The following is a 15,942-nucleotide window of genomic DNA, read 5'->3' as shown; positions in this document are numbered from 1 at the left end:
TCTCGCCCAGAGCACTGAGCACTTCACATTTCAGGTGTTGATTAGTAACAATAGGTTTGCTGGAAACCGGCACAAATTTCACAGGAATCTTTGCATTGCAAGTGAGGTCGAAAGGCAGTAAAAATTACTGGAGATCACACCATTTCTTTTACTGGAAATTGCGACAAAAATAGGAGTAAAAAGCTTCTTTTTTTTACGCTGAAAAGAGAAACTAAGGACAACACTGGGTATGAAAGTTTGTAGCAGCAGAGATGTCCGTATGGTTAAACACAAGTTCTACAGAAACAATGAACCTGAAGATAACAAAAAACTTCTGCTACTGAGAGATATGGGGCTCACTTATTCCCCACTTGCCTGGTGGGGCCTAATTTACATACAGCACCAACGCGCCATGTCTACTGTGTGCAACTATCCTTGAGCCAAAAAACAATGGAGTATAATCACAAGTTACAGGCATATCTGGTCTATCCAAAAGGTCTACAGAAACCAATATTCAAAACAAGGCCAAAACTTCGGCGCCGTGCCGATCACCACTCTGACAACAGCATTTTCGCTTCAAGCCTGTTCAGCAAGGAGGTGAGACTGAATCACCAATAGCTTTCTCTTTCCAGCGGCGTTCCTCTGCTTGAACAGCCAAGGGGGCATAAGGAGTGGATTGCCGGGTTTGTGAGAATCTAGCTCACGCATTCATCGGATATGGGGTGGCTCTTTTCCAGGTTGAATTTGGGCTCGCTGGGATAGACAAAGACGGATGTGGCCGAGGTTGGAGGAGTCAATGCAGCAGAGTACCTCACCGAAGTTACCGTTATCCTCGGCAGCTGCTGGGAGCCGGAACCAAGCGGCACGAGCTTGTGACTAACGGTATGCTCGGTTTTCGGCAGAATGAATGCGGCATGATTGTGTGCCCCAGAGAAAACAAAGTTCTGGGAATCAACAAGAGAGTACTTGATTTCCTGGAGTAAGGATGTTGAATTGTGGATCTTCACATAGAAAGTGAACGGCGTCCCGAGGATAGCGTAGGGAGGGCACTCAATGCTCACAACAAGCGGCGGCTCCTCGATATGAACCTCGGGTAATCTTTGCTTCATCATAACACGCCTATCTTGATTCTCTCCAAGGACTAAATCTCTTGACCAGTTCAGGCAAAGATCACCTAAATAAAAGTCCGGATTGCTGGCCCTTGGATTGACTGAAAATATTGCCTTGTATTCTGCGCTAGGAGCAACAACTGCGTATTCATCAGATAGTCCGCTGATTTGTTCCACTGGGCACAGCTGCTTCCCATCACCATCAGATTCAATGGCTATCGAGTGCAAACGCAAAGGGACCTCGGTGCAATTTCTAGCACTCACAATAAGCATATTGGACTCGTTCATAGCAAGTGAATCTTTTTTATTGTCGCCGCTTGAGGATCTGATCCTAGATAGCAACAAGGGTTCTCGCCTAAATGGTCTCAAAAACTGGTGACCAACTATCATGGGGATCTTTCCTTCAACTTGCAAGCTTCTGTGCACGTTAAGTCTGTGTAGTGATGCATCTTCACTCGAGTCTAGAGAATAGCCAAGTGAAACATAGAGCATGAGTGACTTTGCTCCATGCCATTTAATTTCCAATTTGCAGGACCAGGAATCACCCGCAACTAGCGTGGGAACTGATACGACCCCAAATGAATATTGAATCTTTTTAATGTTATCAACTTCTTCCTTCGACACTTCATCCCCACTTGCGGTTGAAACACCAAGAAGTTCAACGTGATGGCTTTCAGATTCGTCTGCTTCCCCTGGACTCATCAGAAGACCACCGCCTTTGGCATCGACGAGATTAATTTTCAGCTCACCAGAATGAACTGCGTGCCCTTTTGATAATATGGTTACTGGGACAACAAACAACTCTCCAACCAGCGCAGGGCCAGTAGAATCTAAGACAAGGTCAACTTGAGTGTCTGGCTCTTCGACTTGAATCAATTTCTGCCCGGAAAAGGCAAGTGCAGCATCCTTTGTAGGCAATGTCTCCACTTGATCCTCAAATTTCCACAGCGGAAAGTCTTCCATTGAAGCAGGACTTTCAGCCTGGCAGCAAACCACAAGGTGCTTATTTATTGTTGCCTTCACCGATAAACATTCCAACTTTCCACTTTGTCCTGCAGAAAGTACTCATAGTATTACTTCAATTTTACAACTCGTGGTAGGAAAAAAGAATATCAGCACCAACAGATGGAGAAGAAAGCTTGATATTCCCACACCAAGAAGCAAATAGGCAGGCTATAAATTATGAAAAATGAACAGGTCAAAATATAAATAAGCTACAGCTACAGTATCAACTTTCGGATATGGCAGAAAATTGGCTGTGCTCTTTGTATCATCTAATCATGAAAAGCCCTTTTTTCTGTCACAACAAGCCAACTAGCCCACACAATCGCATGGTTAATAAATCCCAAGTTAATGGTTAGAGTTTGTTTCCTCAACAATTTTCAATTTTTTCTGATTAATATTTACTGTTCCAGTTGTTTATTTGCCAAGTTATGTGAAGGTATGCATTGTACATCCTCGGTCGCACCCAATGGAACTTGCAACTGCCACACACCTTTATCTACCCCTATCCTCACGTGCTTCTCTCTCCTTATCTCTTCCAATCCCCACGATACAACTGCACCGCCACACCTCTCTCCTCCGCTCTGCTCTCCACCAGGCAGCGTGCTGCCACAAGAGGCCATGATGTCGGTGCCCAAGCTGTGGCGTCGCAGACCGAGGCAGAGGAGGCGTTGCCGCGGTTGCCCGATGATGGTGAAGGCTGGAACGAGATAGGAGGCGGCAGCACTGGCGGAGGCGAGGGCGAAGCTTAGTGGTGGGATGGGACAATGCCAGCACCAGGCTACAGGGATGGCCTGGGCAGCGGCAGACTGACGGTTGGTACATATGAGGCAGGGGCAGCGCCGCTGGCCACAAACGGCAGGGGACAACTGCATGGGCAACGGGCTGGCCAGCGGCTCAACGAGGAAAAACTGTGATGGAGGTGGTTCCTCGACGACAAGGCGGGAGGATCCGGCAGTGGAAGAACCACTGGAGATGGAGAAGACGATAGCTCAGCTGTCAGACTTGACCATGTAGGGTGCTTGACCGCGAATTAGTCATCCCTTAACCAATGTGTGCTCTGGAGCATGGAGTCTTTCAAAGGAATATCACAGCTATTATAATTGGACTGTACCATATAACAAATGGATTAGATTATTTTCCTTGTCTCCAATTCAACATGAGATGTTCCCCCTTCTATCATAATTAATGGGACAACTTCTAGGATTTTCTTCTCCAACTCATGTGGTGCATCGGTGCATCCAATCTCGCCATCTGTGTTTGTACATTATATATAGGATAGTACTCTGGTCTCTGGCAATTAACATCAAATGCTGCCTAGCATGGATGAAAATTTAATGAAACAAATAGCGCATAACTGCTAAGAGAGTACCTGATTTAATTTCATGCGTCAACCGCATCCATTTATTGCTGAACAATGTAAGAGAAGTAGAATGGACAACTTGGCCATGAACATCTGAATTCAACGTAGAAGAATTTTCCTGTGCACTAACAATGACAAAGTTACAGTCAGATTGGTTGAACTGAACCTCCAATTGATCAATTGCAACTGGAGAAGGAAGATGAGACAACAATGACACGCTGACAAGCAGAGGTGAGCCAGGTTTTACAGATTGGTCATGAAAAGCAACAGATGCAACAAGCACTATTCTTAGAGGACTTATTTGATCAATAACTAGTTGAGTAGATTTTTCCGTCAATTGAAGATTAAATTCATCATCCATAACTTGGGATGTATGTTTTCCTTCAAGAATATTGACAACTTCTTGCTGTATTTCCTCTCTCCTGGAAATGGTAGGCCAACCTGCTGGTCCATTACTTTCATTTTCAGAGTTGCCCTGTACACTGCCAGAGAATAACGGTAGTGCAGCCATCTCTAGTGAATAGCTGATAAAATTCACCAGAGAATTAAGTTTCTTTGAGCATTCTCTCAAGTAACCCAGGTTTTCCCAAAGCAAAGTAGTCCAGCCCTCCTGACGGTATAGACCAGCGACGCCATCAAAAAGTTTTTTTGCGTTACCAAATTCCCCAGCTGCATAATATTCTATAGCCATTCCAGCACTACAGGAAGAAGCCATTCTCGTAGCCCCTAGACTCAGAAATGATTCATAAGCTTTTCTGAACAATGCAATTATCTCGTACGAATCTTGAAACCTTTCAGCTTCTGACAAAGCATAACTGGTATATTCTGTATCAGAAAGGCTGCAATCACAGTGTGAAGTATAAGTATTAATCTTAAAGTTGTATTATCAATTAAAAACAGGCATCAAGAAAACTTACGGAAGCACAGAAATGGTATCTCCTTCCTCAAACAGGCGGACATACTGGCCAACATATACAGAAGACATTACTGAGTCAGGTATTTCGCTATCACCGGTAAGATTTGCCCTTGACGGAGGACACTCTAAAGCACACCTCTTCTCTCGGAGGTAATTTGCCGCTAACTGCCAGAAGGAAATGTATGATAGATTAAGTGTGATCCAGTAAAAGAAATGTGGCTCTCAATTACAGTGCTGTGTACAGAAGATTTAAATTGAACCTGGTAGTAGTAAGCTGGCTGAAATTCCCACTCAGTCAATGCATTGTCAGCAGTACCAAACCGAGGGGATATTGTATCTGGAACAGTTGTTGATGTTGTCTCTATTAGCTCACCAAAGACAAGGAACTGCCTGCTAAACCATTCCCAATGAAGAAAAACGACTTCTGGTGATCCAACAACACGCTCAAAGCTTCGGATATGTTTACGGAACCATGTGATTGCTTCTACGACCTTCCCAGCATGAAGTAGCAATGTTGATATCTTAAAGTGAAATTGATCGGCGACTGCTTTTATCTCAACTAGGCGTTGGGTTGGAGGCAACCTTGTTGAAGTCCCAATCATCTAAATATGAGCGCATTGCCAATGGAAAGTGTCAAAATTAATAGAAACTTTATAAGCAACGGTGGCAGATCAATCAAACTGTAACAAATTTAGAAGGCAATGTATAAACATAAATAGGGAGGATGGAACGAAGTGTTGTTTGGACTACTTTTAGTGAATGCAGAATGCTATATAAGGATATCAGATGCTTGCACAGCTTTCTTTTTAGTATGAAGTGATCAAGAATAGCATTACACTTCCCTAAAAAAAAGAGAATAACATTTACACAATGGTGCTTTTCTTAATTCCTTTCCTTAATTACTTCTAAAATAATTTGGCATGCCAACCATTGATTTACTTAATTATGACTGTTGACAAGGCTATATCAGTTAAGGCATAGGACTGCCGGTCACACCTCACGCAAAACACGAACTCCTTCCTCGTAGAACTTCAATGCTTCTGGCCAATCCCGTCTAAACTCCGCATAAACAGCAACCTGGTGTAAGAAATCAGAAACATCAGAATAATGCAAATAAAAAGGTAGAAAATTCATTCACATGTTCTGGTTAACAATCAAGTCGGTGTAAGTGAAAGGCTTTCTTTACAGTACTTCTACAATCATAATCTAAGTAAGAACCAGACTGATGATCAAACCATGAGTCTGGCGTTTCAGGTTTTCGCCGGTCAGACCGCCGGTTCACCAGTTCAATTGTCGGTTCAATAGGTAAAAAAACAATTTGAACGTACTAATATAATAGGGGAGGAACGTTAAATAATGTAACTTCTTTCAATTTGACACCTAGCTAGCCTGTCTCGGTTGGTTACTGGGCTGAGATTAGTACTTCGGCTTCGCTTTTGAGGGCACCTGCGTTCGAATCCCATGCAACGCAATAAAATTTTAGCACTCACGCCCATCAACCGGTCCAACTGCCTGGTTTTATTCCCCGGTTTATAGAAAAACCGTCTGGTTCAGCCGATTTTCTGCGGTTTGATTGCAGGACGGTCCATGAAGCTCAAAAAACCGCCAGGGCTGCCTGTTCCGGGTTTTTTCGGTCGGACCGGTCTGGTCCGGTTTTTAATACTATGCCTACAATGGTACTTAGGAACACTTATTAATAGCACTAGAATGGATGAGACAGGGATCCTTACCTTGAAGCAGTAGCGGACACTCAGCTCCACAGAAGAGAAGTTCCTCTTCTCAATGCGGGCTTTTATCCTTCGCCCTTCCTCCTTATAGTATGTGGAACACAGCTCCGCAAAAATAGTCCTCAATCTGTCAACAAGGTTGGAACAGCAGATGAATTATGAGATGTACTTTCAAGGAAATTATCATAAATAAAAACTGGTGCAAGCTTTTTCACTCTCAACTTGAGGAGAAATAACATGTCTGAGAAACTAACTTGAGGAGAGATGCATTCCGTTCTGCTTCATCACTCTCAACCAACACAATCAGGTGCTTAGAATCAATCTCCGCACGTTTTCTCAGGGCAACCATAACTTCCTCACCCAGCTCATCTGCAGGATATAATTGTGTGTTTGCTTAAAATCGTTTTCCTAATTGGCATGTCACTGATGGGAGGTTTGACCCACTAATATCAAGCAAGTATAGGATCCTCTTTGTGAGTAGGCACATGTCCTCCATTATCATGGTATATAGGGCACAAGCCCTGCAGTGTTCTGACTAATGGTCGATAGATAAAAGAGACCACTAGGGGTGGACAAGACGTTACTTACCACCAGCTTGAGTCTGTACAAGGATCACCACCAATTTACTATGTCTTCCCTGGATTATAGACCTGCGCAAAGAAAAGTAAATCATTTGACATTTGTAATTTCAAGATGGACTACACTTGCTACTGTTCCAAAGGGTCCAACAAGTTCCTAATCCCGACAGATGAAAAGATTGCTCATTCGCATTATAACATTGATAATTATAAATGTGAAACTGCACGTGTCGATTTGGGATCAATGCTAAAGGATGAAGAGGAGGTACTTGAGGTTCTCGAGATCGGAGCAGGCCTGGAGCCACTGGGCGGGGTCGCCGGTGACCTGATCGGCCCGGAACATGGCGGCGACGGCGGCGGGCACCCGCGTCCGGTGCTTGAGGAGCCAGTCCTTCTTGAGGATCCCCGTGGCGGCCTGCGGCGGCGCGAGCGGGTCGCGGCTCTTGGCGGTGCGGGAGAGGATGTTGGCCTTGGCGAAGTCCGGGAGGGCCAGCGTGTTCATGGGCGGCTGCTGAGAGCTGAGCGCCGCCGAGATCGTGGAGTGCATCTCCGGGCACCCCACGATGGACACCAGCGACACCGGCGGCGTCCGCAGCTCCTCCGGGTAGTCCTCCATGACCGCGTCCGCCCCACCCCGCGGTCGCCGCGAGGCTGCCGGGCGAAAGGTCTCCGATCCCGGAGCCGCGCGCGCCGGCGGTCGTCGAGGTAGGCGGACGCGAGCTCGGATCTGTGATGGCTGGCTGTTCCGTGCGTTCGGAGGGACGGGGACGAGGGGGACGCGGAAGTAACAGTGAAACAAACGGGTGCTGGTCTGGCTTGGCTAGGTGTAATAGTGTGCATAGTTTGAGTGCTTCTTTGTAAAGTTTTGGGGGATTTCGTGCAGTTTTTGGGCACGTTCTTATTTGTCCTTCAGATTCGACCCTTTCATCTTCTGGCTGGATATAAGCAATACAATGCAATGCAACATGTCAAAGCATCTCTAACATCATCACATAGCATCTGTTTCGATGGTGAGCGAATGCGGTGGGTTTCCTGACAGTGCATGCGTTGAACTCGCTCCTTCCCCCTCGTTCGGCAATGGAGAGGGGATTGGCCCGGTTTAAAAAAAATCATCTCTCGATCGCTTATAATTCGTTAGGCCATCTCCAACGGCGGCCCACAAAAATCCTCCCGCATCCGTCCGTGGACGGAGGGGAGCAGTCCGCGGACACAGGGACGGCATCCAACCGTAGCTGCATACATCCTGCTTTCCTTATTTTTTTTAAATTCGCACGATCAAATGGCCGCACACAAAGGGTACATACGTTAAAATGGCCACATACATCACTAGGTCAAATTAAAAAATTCAAATATTACATCCCAACATTGTTGCCCTTTCACCGCCCACTGATGCTCAATCAGATCTTCCTTCGGCTGCTCGTGAGTTGGTCGATGCCGAATTTGTTGATGCATTTGAATAAACTCTTCAAATGTGACCGGATTCTGGTCTGGAAGTTGGATAGGATCACCCATGTTCTCAAATTTCAGAGATGTGACAGCATTGTCACCCTCATTCTCGATGATCATGTTGTGCATGATCACACAACATGTCATCACCTTCCATAAGGTCTCCGGATCCCATTATTGTGCAGGTCCACGAACAACTGCAAAACAGGTCTGCCACGGTATAGTGACAAGGAGGAGCTTTTCCTCCAGTCAACCTCACAAACAACGGCGATCATTGCAGCACATTGATGTCATTGTGAGACCCGAGCATGCCAAAGAAAACGTTCTAAATCCAAAGATCCTATGATGCATCTGCTTCAATTACATGACCCTGATATTCCCCTTGTAAATCCTTCAGTCAGTTCTTCCAAAATAGTGGGATTATCATCAAATAAAGTCATGGCATCTCCAAGCCCACTTTTATCAAAATTTTCATAAGATTGATCATTATCCAAAGTAGTGGGATCATTATTACCTAGAGTTGACACTTTTCCAAACTCACTTTCAATATTATTGCAAACATATTCATCATAAGGCTTAAAAAATTCAAGATCATAAGAAGCATTATCACCCCAATCATGATCATCGCAATAAGTAGTGGAGATAGCAAAATTAGCATCCCCAAGCTAAAGGTTTTGCATATTATTAGCACAATTGACATTAATAAAATTTATAGTAACATCATTGCAATCATGCTTTCCATTCAAGGAGCTATTGTGAATCACTTCATAAATTTCTTCTTTTAGCACTTCGACACAACTTTCAGATTCATGAATTTCAAGAAAAACTTCATAAAGATATTCTAGTGCACTCAACTCACTAGCAATTGGTTCATCTTAGTTGGATCTTTTAAAAAGATTAGCAAGTGGATGAGTGGTGACCCATAAGTATAGGGGATCTATCGTAGTCCTTTCCATAACTAAGAGTGTCAAACCCAACGAGGAGCAGAAGGAAATGACAAGCGGTTTTCAGCAAGGTATTCTCTTCAAGTACTGAAATTATCGGTAACATATAGTTTTGTGATAAAATAATTCGTAAGGGGTAACAAGTAACAAGTGTAACTAAGGTGCAGCAAGGTGGCCCAATCCTTTTTGTAGCAAAGGACAAGCCTGGACAAACTCTTATATAAAGCAAAGCGTTGCCGAGGACACATGAGAATTGCTGTCAAGTTAGTTTTCATCATGCTCATACGATTCACGTTCGTTACTTTGATAATTTGATATGTGGGTGTGTTGGGAAACGTAGTAATTTCAAAAAAAAAAATCCTACGCACACGCAAGATCATGGTGATGCATAACAACGAGAGGGGAGAGTACCGTCTACGTACCCTCGTAGACCGTAAGCAGAAGCGTTATGAGAACGCGGTTGATGTAGCCGTACGTCTTCACGATCCGACCGATCCAAGTACCGAACGTACGACACCTCACACGTTCAGCTAGGTGACGTCCCACGAACTCCGAACTAGCAGAGCTTCGAGGGAGAGTTTCGTCAGCACGACGGCGTGATGACGGTGATGATGATGCTACCGACGCAGCGCTTCGCCTAAGCACCGCTACGATATGACCGAGGTGGATTATGGTGGAGGGGGCACCGCACACGGCTAAAAGATCAATTGATCAACTTGTGTCTCTTGGGGTGCCCCCTGCCCCCGTATATAAAGGAGTAAGGGGGGAAGCCGGCGGGCCCTAGCAGGGCGCGCCAGGAGGAGTCCTCCTCCTAGTGGGAGTAGGACTCCCCTTTCCTAGTCCCACTAGGAGGGGAAAGGAAGGAGTGGGAGAGGGGAAAGGCAAGGGGGCGCCACCTCCTTCCTTGTCCTATTCGGACTCAAGGGGAGGGGCACACGGCCCTGCCCTGAACGCCCCCTCTCTCTCTCCACTAGGGCCCAACAAGGCCCATTAACCCCCGGGGGTTCCAGTACCCCCCCCCCCCCGGCACTCCGGTAAAATCCCGATTTCACTCGGAACTATTTTGATGTCCAAATATAGGCTTCCAATATATCAATCTTTATGTCTCGGTACATCAAAACACATAAACTCATATTACCGATCGTCACCGAACTTTAAGCGTGCGGACCCTACGGGTTCGAGAACTATGTAGACATGACTGAGACTCGTCTCCGGTCAATAACCAATAGCGGAACCTGGATGCTCATATTGGTTCCTACATATTCTACGGAGATCTTTATCGGTCAAACCGCATAACAACATACGTTGTTCCCTCTGTCATCGGTATGTTACTGGCCCGAGATTCGATCGTCGGTATCTCAATACCTAGTTCAATCCTGTTACCGACAAGTCTCTTTACTCGTTCCGTAATGCATCATCCCGCAACTAACTCATTAGTTGCATTGCTTGCAAGGCTTATAGTGATGTGCATTACCGAGAGGGCCCAGAGATACCTCTCTGACAATCGGAGTGACAAATCCTAATCTCGATCTGTAACGCCCTCGATGCGGCTATATCTCCCACGTGTCGAAGCACGACTTAGAGGCATAACCGCATTGAAAGCAATGTCGCAAGTGAGGTAATCTTCACACAACCCATGTAATACATAAGGGAAAAAGATACATAGTTGGCTTACAATCGCCACTTCACACAATTACATGAACAAAGCATTACATCATCCAAATACAATCAAGGTCCGACTACGGAACCAAAATAAAAGAAGAACCCCAAATGCGACAAAGGTCCCCGATCGACCCCAACTGGGCTCCACTACTGATCAACTAGAACGAAAACAACACAAAGGACAAGATCTTCATCGAGCTCCTCCTGAGCTTGGTTGCGTCATCTGCACGGTCTCATTGGCACCTGCAAACTGGTTTTGGAAGTATCTGTGAGTCACGGGGACTCAGCAATCTCGCACCCTCGCGATCAAGACTATTTAAGCTAACAGGTAGGGTAAAAGGTATGAGGTGGAGCTGCAGCAAGCGACTAGCATATATGGTGGCTAACATACGCAAATGAGAGCGAGAAGAGAAGGCAAAGCATGGTCGATAAAATATGATCAAGAAGTGATCCTAAAACAACCTACGTCAAGCATAACTCCAACACCGTGTTCACTTCCCGGACTCAGCCGGAAAGAGACCATCACGGTTACACACGCGGTTGATGCATTTTAATTAAGGTCAACTTCAGGTTTTCTACAACCGGATATTAACAAATTTCCATTTGCCCATAACCGCAGGCACGGCTTTCGAAAGTTCAAAACCCTGCAGGGGTGTCCCAACTTAGCCCATGACAAGCTCTCACGGTCAAGAAGGAATAGACCTCCTCCCGAGACATTCCGATCAGCCTCGGTATCCCGGTTCTACAAGACATCCTCGACAATGGTAAAACAAGTCCAGCAAAGCCGCCCGATGCGCCGACATCCTGATGGGAGCTGCACATATCTCGTTCTCAGGGCAACACCGGATGAGACATCCTACGAGTAAAACCAGCCCTCAAGTTTCCCCGAGGTGGCCCCGCAGTCTACTCAGTTCGGACCAACACTTAGACAAGCACTGGCCCGGGGGGGGGGGTTAAAATAAAGATGACCCTTGGGCTGGCCTAACCCAAGGGAAAAAGAGGCTAGGTGGCGAATGGTAAAACCAAGGTTGGGCCTTGCTGGAGGAGTTTTATTCAAAGCGAACTGTCAAGGGGTTCCCATTATAACCCAACCGCGTAAGGAACGCAAAATCCGGGAACATAACACCGATATGACGGAAACTAGGGCGGCAAGAGTGGAACAAAACACCAGGCATAAGGCCGAGCCTTCCACCCTTTACCAAGTATATAGATGCATTAATTAAATAAGAGATATTGTGATATCCCAACAAAATATCCATGTTCCAAACATGGAACAAGCTCCAATCTTCACCTGAAACTAACAACGCTATAAGAGGGGCTGAGCAAAGCGGTAACATAGACGGGACGGAACACCACATTAATTATTTAGTTCTCTCCCGGTTAGGTACTCAACAAATTTAAATGTTGGTTAACATGGCAAGAGGTGAAGCATAACAAAACTATACCATTTAAACCATTTAAATGGGGCCGGATATAACAAACAGCAAATCCGGTAAATCCCCATATGCATTAGTAATTTGGTGCAACAACAATCTAAACATTTTAATTGTTGTTATCATGATGCGGATGACATGAACAAGTTTATGCAATTTTTATTAAAAGTTGACAAGAGCATTATGAAACATTTTTCATCGTGGCGGAAATGAAAGGGGTGCCACGGCGACGATAACGAAACGGTGCCACGGCAATGTTCCGGTTCCGTCAACTCATTGAGACGTCGGTGCAAAAGAAAGTGACGGGAGCGTGTCATGCGATGAACGGTGGGGTGCTCCCGGTAACCGGGTTCCCACAGGTTAGCGGCAAAAGAGGAGGACCGAGCAAGTGACAACTCGGACACGGTGCAGACCGGGTGCATCTCATACAACACATGCAAACGTTCTCGGACGATCGTCTCGGGGTTATACCTTCGAAGCATGCAAAAGGGACGGTTCTCGTTCGGTGCAAAGCAGAGGAAGTAGACGTTCTCAGGACGTTCGTAGTGGAGGTAGTCGTACACGGCGACGGTAGTTTTACACGGGTCTTCGGCCACGGAAGTCGTACGCGTCCATAGATGTTCGGGGTTGCGACATGGAACTGGACGTCCACGGGGTCTTCGAGGGTCGATGGTAGTGGAACTTGGCGCTGTTGTGGTGGATGTTCGGGCACCGTACGTCGTGGTACTTGGTAAATCCCGGAGACGGTAGTTGACGATCCAGGTACGCGGTCTTGATGAATCCAAGTAGCACCAGGCACACATCCACGGTCAGTCTTCAGACTTGTTTTTTTCCTGTACATGACTGCAGGGGGTCCTGGGGGGGAACTCGGCGATGGCCATGGCAAAGAGGCGACGGTAGTGGAGAAGCAGGGAGCAACAGCTCGAGTCGCGGTAGCAGCAACTGTCACGGGCGGAGGTCGGGGCCGGAGCAGAGCAAGGTTCCCGCGGGCAGCCAAGAGGCCGTCCCTCACGAGGTGGCGCAGGACTATGATGGTGGTGGTGCACTCCGGCGAGACGGGGACGCAGGGAAGGGGTAGAGCGCGGCAGGGCAGGTCGGGTCGACAACTCCGGTGGCCGGCCGGCGAGGCCGTGGTGTTGGCGCAGAGGGGATGCGCAGCTAGACTTGTGGGGGTGCAGCGTCGCAGCAGCTCGCCCGGGAGGATGAAGAAGGAGCGGAGGAGAGGACTGCGCGGGGCTGCAGGATCCGGCATGGACGAGCATTGGTCTGACAGAGAGGGGGCGCTGGGAGGACGGTGATGCCATGGCCGCGACGTGGTCCTGTTCGTCGGCGCGTGGAGGAGCAACGGCAAGGCAGAGGGGCTCCTCTGAGTGGGGATCGATGGAGATGGGGGAAGAAGATGGTCGGCGTGCCCTCTCCTGCATGTGGTGACGCGCGAGGGAGGAGAAGGGATCGAGCACGGGGCTCTTGTGGCGTGAGGAGTGAGTGGCGGCGCGAGGGAAAGGAGATGAGGATCGGGAAGGAGAGAACGGGAGGGAGAGAAGTGGGATCGGGCAGAGAAGGGGTCGAGCGCGTGGCCTCCTCTCCTGGCGGCGCGAGGGAGGGATCGAGAGGGAGAGAAGTGCGGTGCAGGAGCTGGGCTCCGGGCCATCTAGGTCAGGCCGCGAGGTATAGTTAGGTGGGCCTTAGGGGATGGTTGGACTGCGGGGAAAAGATGGGCCTGGGTTCTCTTCTCCCTCTCCCTCTTTAAAACTTAATCCTTTAACAGAAAAGAAATTAGAGAGAGGAAAAGAAAGAGAGGGTTAGGGAAGGATTTTGAGCATGGGGATAATTTTACTGGACTCGCAATAAAGATCTTGATCCAATAAAAGTATAAATGGGCATGTGTACAAAGTTTGGATTCGAACTCGTTTGAATTAAATTCAAATGAGTTCGAATAAGAAGTGGGCGTTAGAAAGGTCCCAAAATGTTGAGATTTTTGGTAGACCTCCGGAAAGTGAAGAAAGAATTTAGGGCAAAGTTTGGAGACGAGGAATATAGTAAGAAAAGCATGGAATATTTTGCAAGTGTGTTTGCGGTAATTCCAAACGAGTGGAATATTTTTATTTAGCTCCCTAATATTGGGAGGATATGTTATAAAGAGAATCACCATGTGAATTCCCTCGATTTAAATGGACCGAAGATCCATGCAATTTATTTAGTTGAGTTGCAAAAGATTTATAAGATGATGACATGATGCAATGCACATGATGCAATGAACCAAACAAAACACACGACGAAACCCGGAAACATGGAAGGCATCTGAAGCTCCGGTCTTGGGGCGTTACACGATCTATGCCAACTCAACAAGCACCATCGGAGACACCTATAGAGCACCTTTATAATCACCCAGTTACGTTGTGACGTTTGGTAGCACACAAAGTGTTCCTCCGGTACTCGGGAGTTGCATAATCTCATAGTCATAGGAACATGTATAAGTCATGAAGAAATCAATAACAACAAACTAAACGATCATCGTGCTAAGCTAACGGATGGGTCAAGTCAATCACATCATTCTCTAATGATGTGATCCCGTTAATCAAATGACAACTCATGTCTATGGTTAGGAAACATAACCATCATTGATTCAACGAGCTAGTTAAGTAGAGGCAAACTAGTGACACTCTGTTTGTCTGTGTATTCACACATGTACTACGTTTCGAGTTAATACAATTCTAGCATGAATAATAAACATTTATCATGGTATAAGGAAATATAAATAACAACTTTATTATTGCCTCTAGGGCATATTTCCTTCAGTCTCCCACTTGCACTAGAGTCAATAATCTAGATTACACAGTAATGATTCTAACACCCATGGAGTCTTGGTGCTGATCATGTTTTGCTCGTGAGAGAGGCTTAGTCAACGGGTCTGCAACATTCAGATCCGCATGTATCTTGCAAATCTCTATGTCTCCCTCCTTGACTTGATCGCGGATGGAATTGAAGCATCTCTTGATGTGCTTGGTTCTTTTGTGAAATCTGGATTCCTTTGCCAAGGCAATTGCACCAATATTGTCACAAAAGATTTTCATTGGACCCGATGCACTAGGTATGACACCTAGATCGGATATGAACTCCTTCATCCAGACTCCTTCATTTGCTGCTTCCGAAGCAACTATGTACTCCGCTTCACACGTAGATCCCACCACGACACTTTGCTTAGAACTGCACCAACTGACAGCTCAACCGTTCAATAAAAACACATATCCGGTTTGTGACTTAGAGTCATCTGGATCAGTGTCAAAGCTTGCATCGACATAACCATTTACGACGAGCTCTTTGTCACCTCCAAAAACGAGAAACATATCCTTTGTCCTTTTCAGGTATTTCAAGATGTTCTTGACCGCTGTCCAGTGATCCACTCCTGGATTACTTTGGTACCTCCCTGCTAAACTAATAGCAAGGCACACATCAGGTCTGGTACACAACATTGCATACATGATAGAGCCTATGGCTGAAGCATAGGGAACACCTTTCATTTTCTCTCTATCTTCTGCAGTGGTCGGGCATTGAGTCTGACTCAACTTCACACCTTGTAACACAGGCAAGAACCCTTTCTTTGCTTGATCCATTTTGAACTTCTTCAAAACTTTATCAAGGTATGTGCTTTGTGAAAGTCCAATTAAGTGTCTTGATCTATCTCTATAGTTCTTGATGCCCAATATATAAGCAGCTTCACCGAGGTATTTCATTGAAAAACTCTTATTCAAGTATCCTTTTATGCTATCCAGAAATTCTATA

General features: G+C 46.2%; 1 protein-coding gene across 1 annotated transcript; it reads right to left on the bottom strand.

Annotated features, from left to right (window-relative positions):
- Positions 1-230: 230 nt before the first annotated feature.
- On the bottom strand, positions 231-7,502 carry LOC125514349 (trafficking protein particle complex subunit-like protein). Its single transcript, XM_048679659.2, has 9 exons — positions 6,944-7,502; positions 6,685-6,746; positions 6,351-6,465; positions 6,100-6,223; positions 5,366-5,446; positions 4,630-4,971; positions 4,371-4,534; positions 3,463-4,292; positions 231-2,140 (listed from the first exon to the last, which is right to left on the bottom strand). The coding sequence occupies exons 1-9, from the start codon at positions 7,288-7,290 to the stop codon at positions 675-677; spliced, it is 3,531 nt and encodes a 1,176-aa protein (XP_048535616.1). The 5' UTR covers positions 7,291-7,502; the 3' UTR covers positions 231-674.
- Positions 7,503-15,942: the final 8,440 nt, after the last annotated feature.

The sequence above is a fragment of the Triticum urartu genome, chromosome 6A (genome assembly GCF_056163025.1).
Source record: "Triticum urartu cultivar PI428250 chromosome 6A, HENAU_Tu73, whole genome shotgun sequence".
NCBI classification, from domain to species: Eukaryota; Viridiplantae; Streptophyta; class Magnoliopsida; order Poales; family Poaceae; genus Triticum; species Triticum urartu.
Note: the sequence above shows the minus strand (reverse complement) of the source record. Positions and strands in the feature narration are given on the sequence as shown.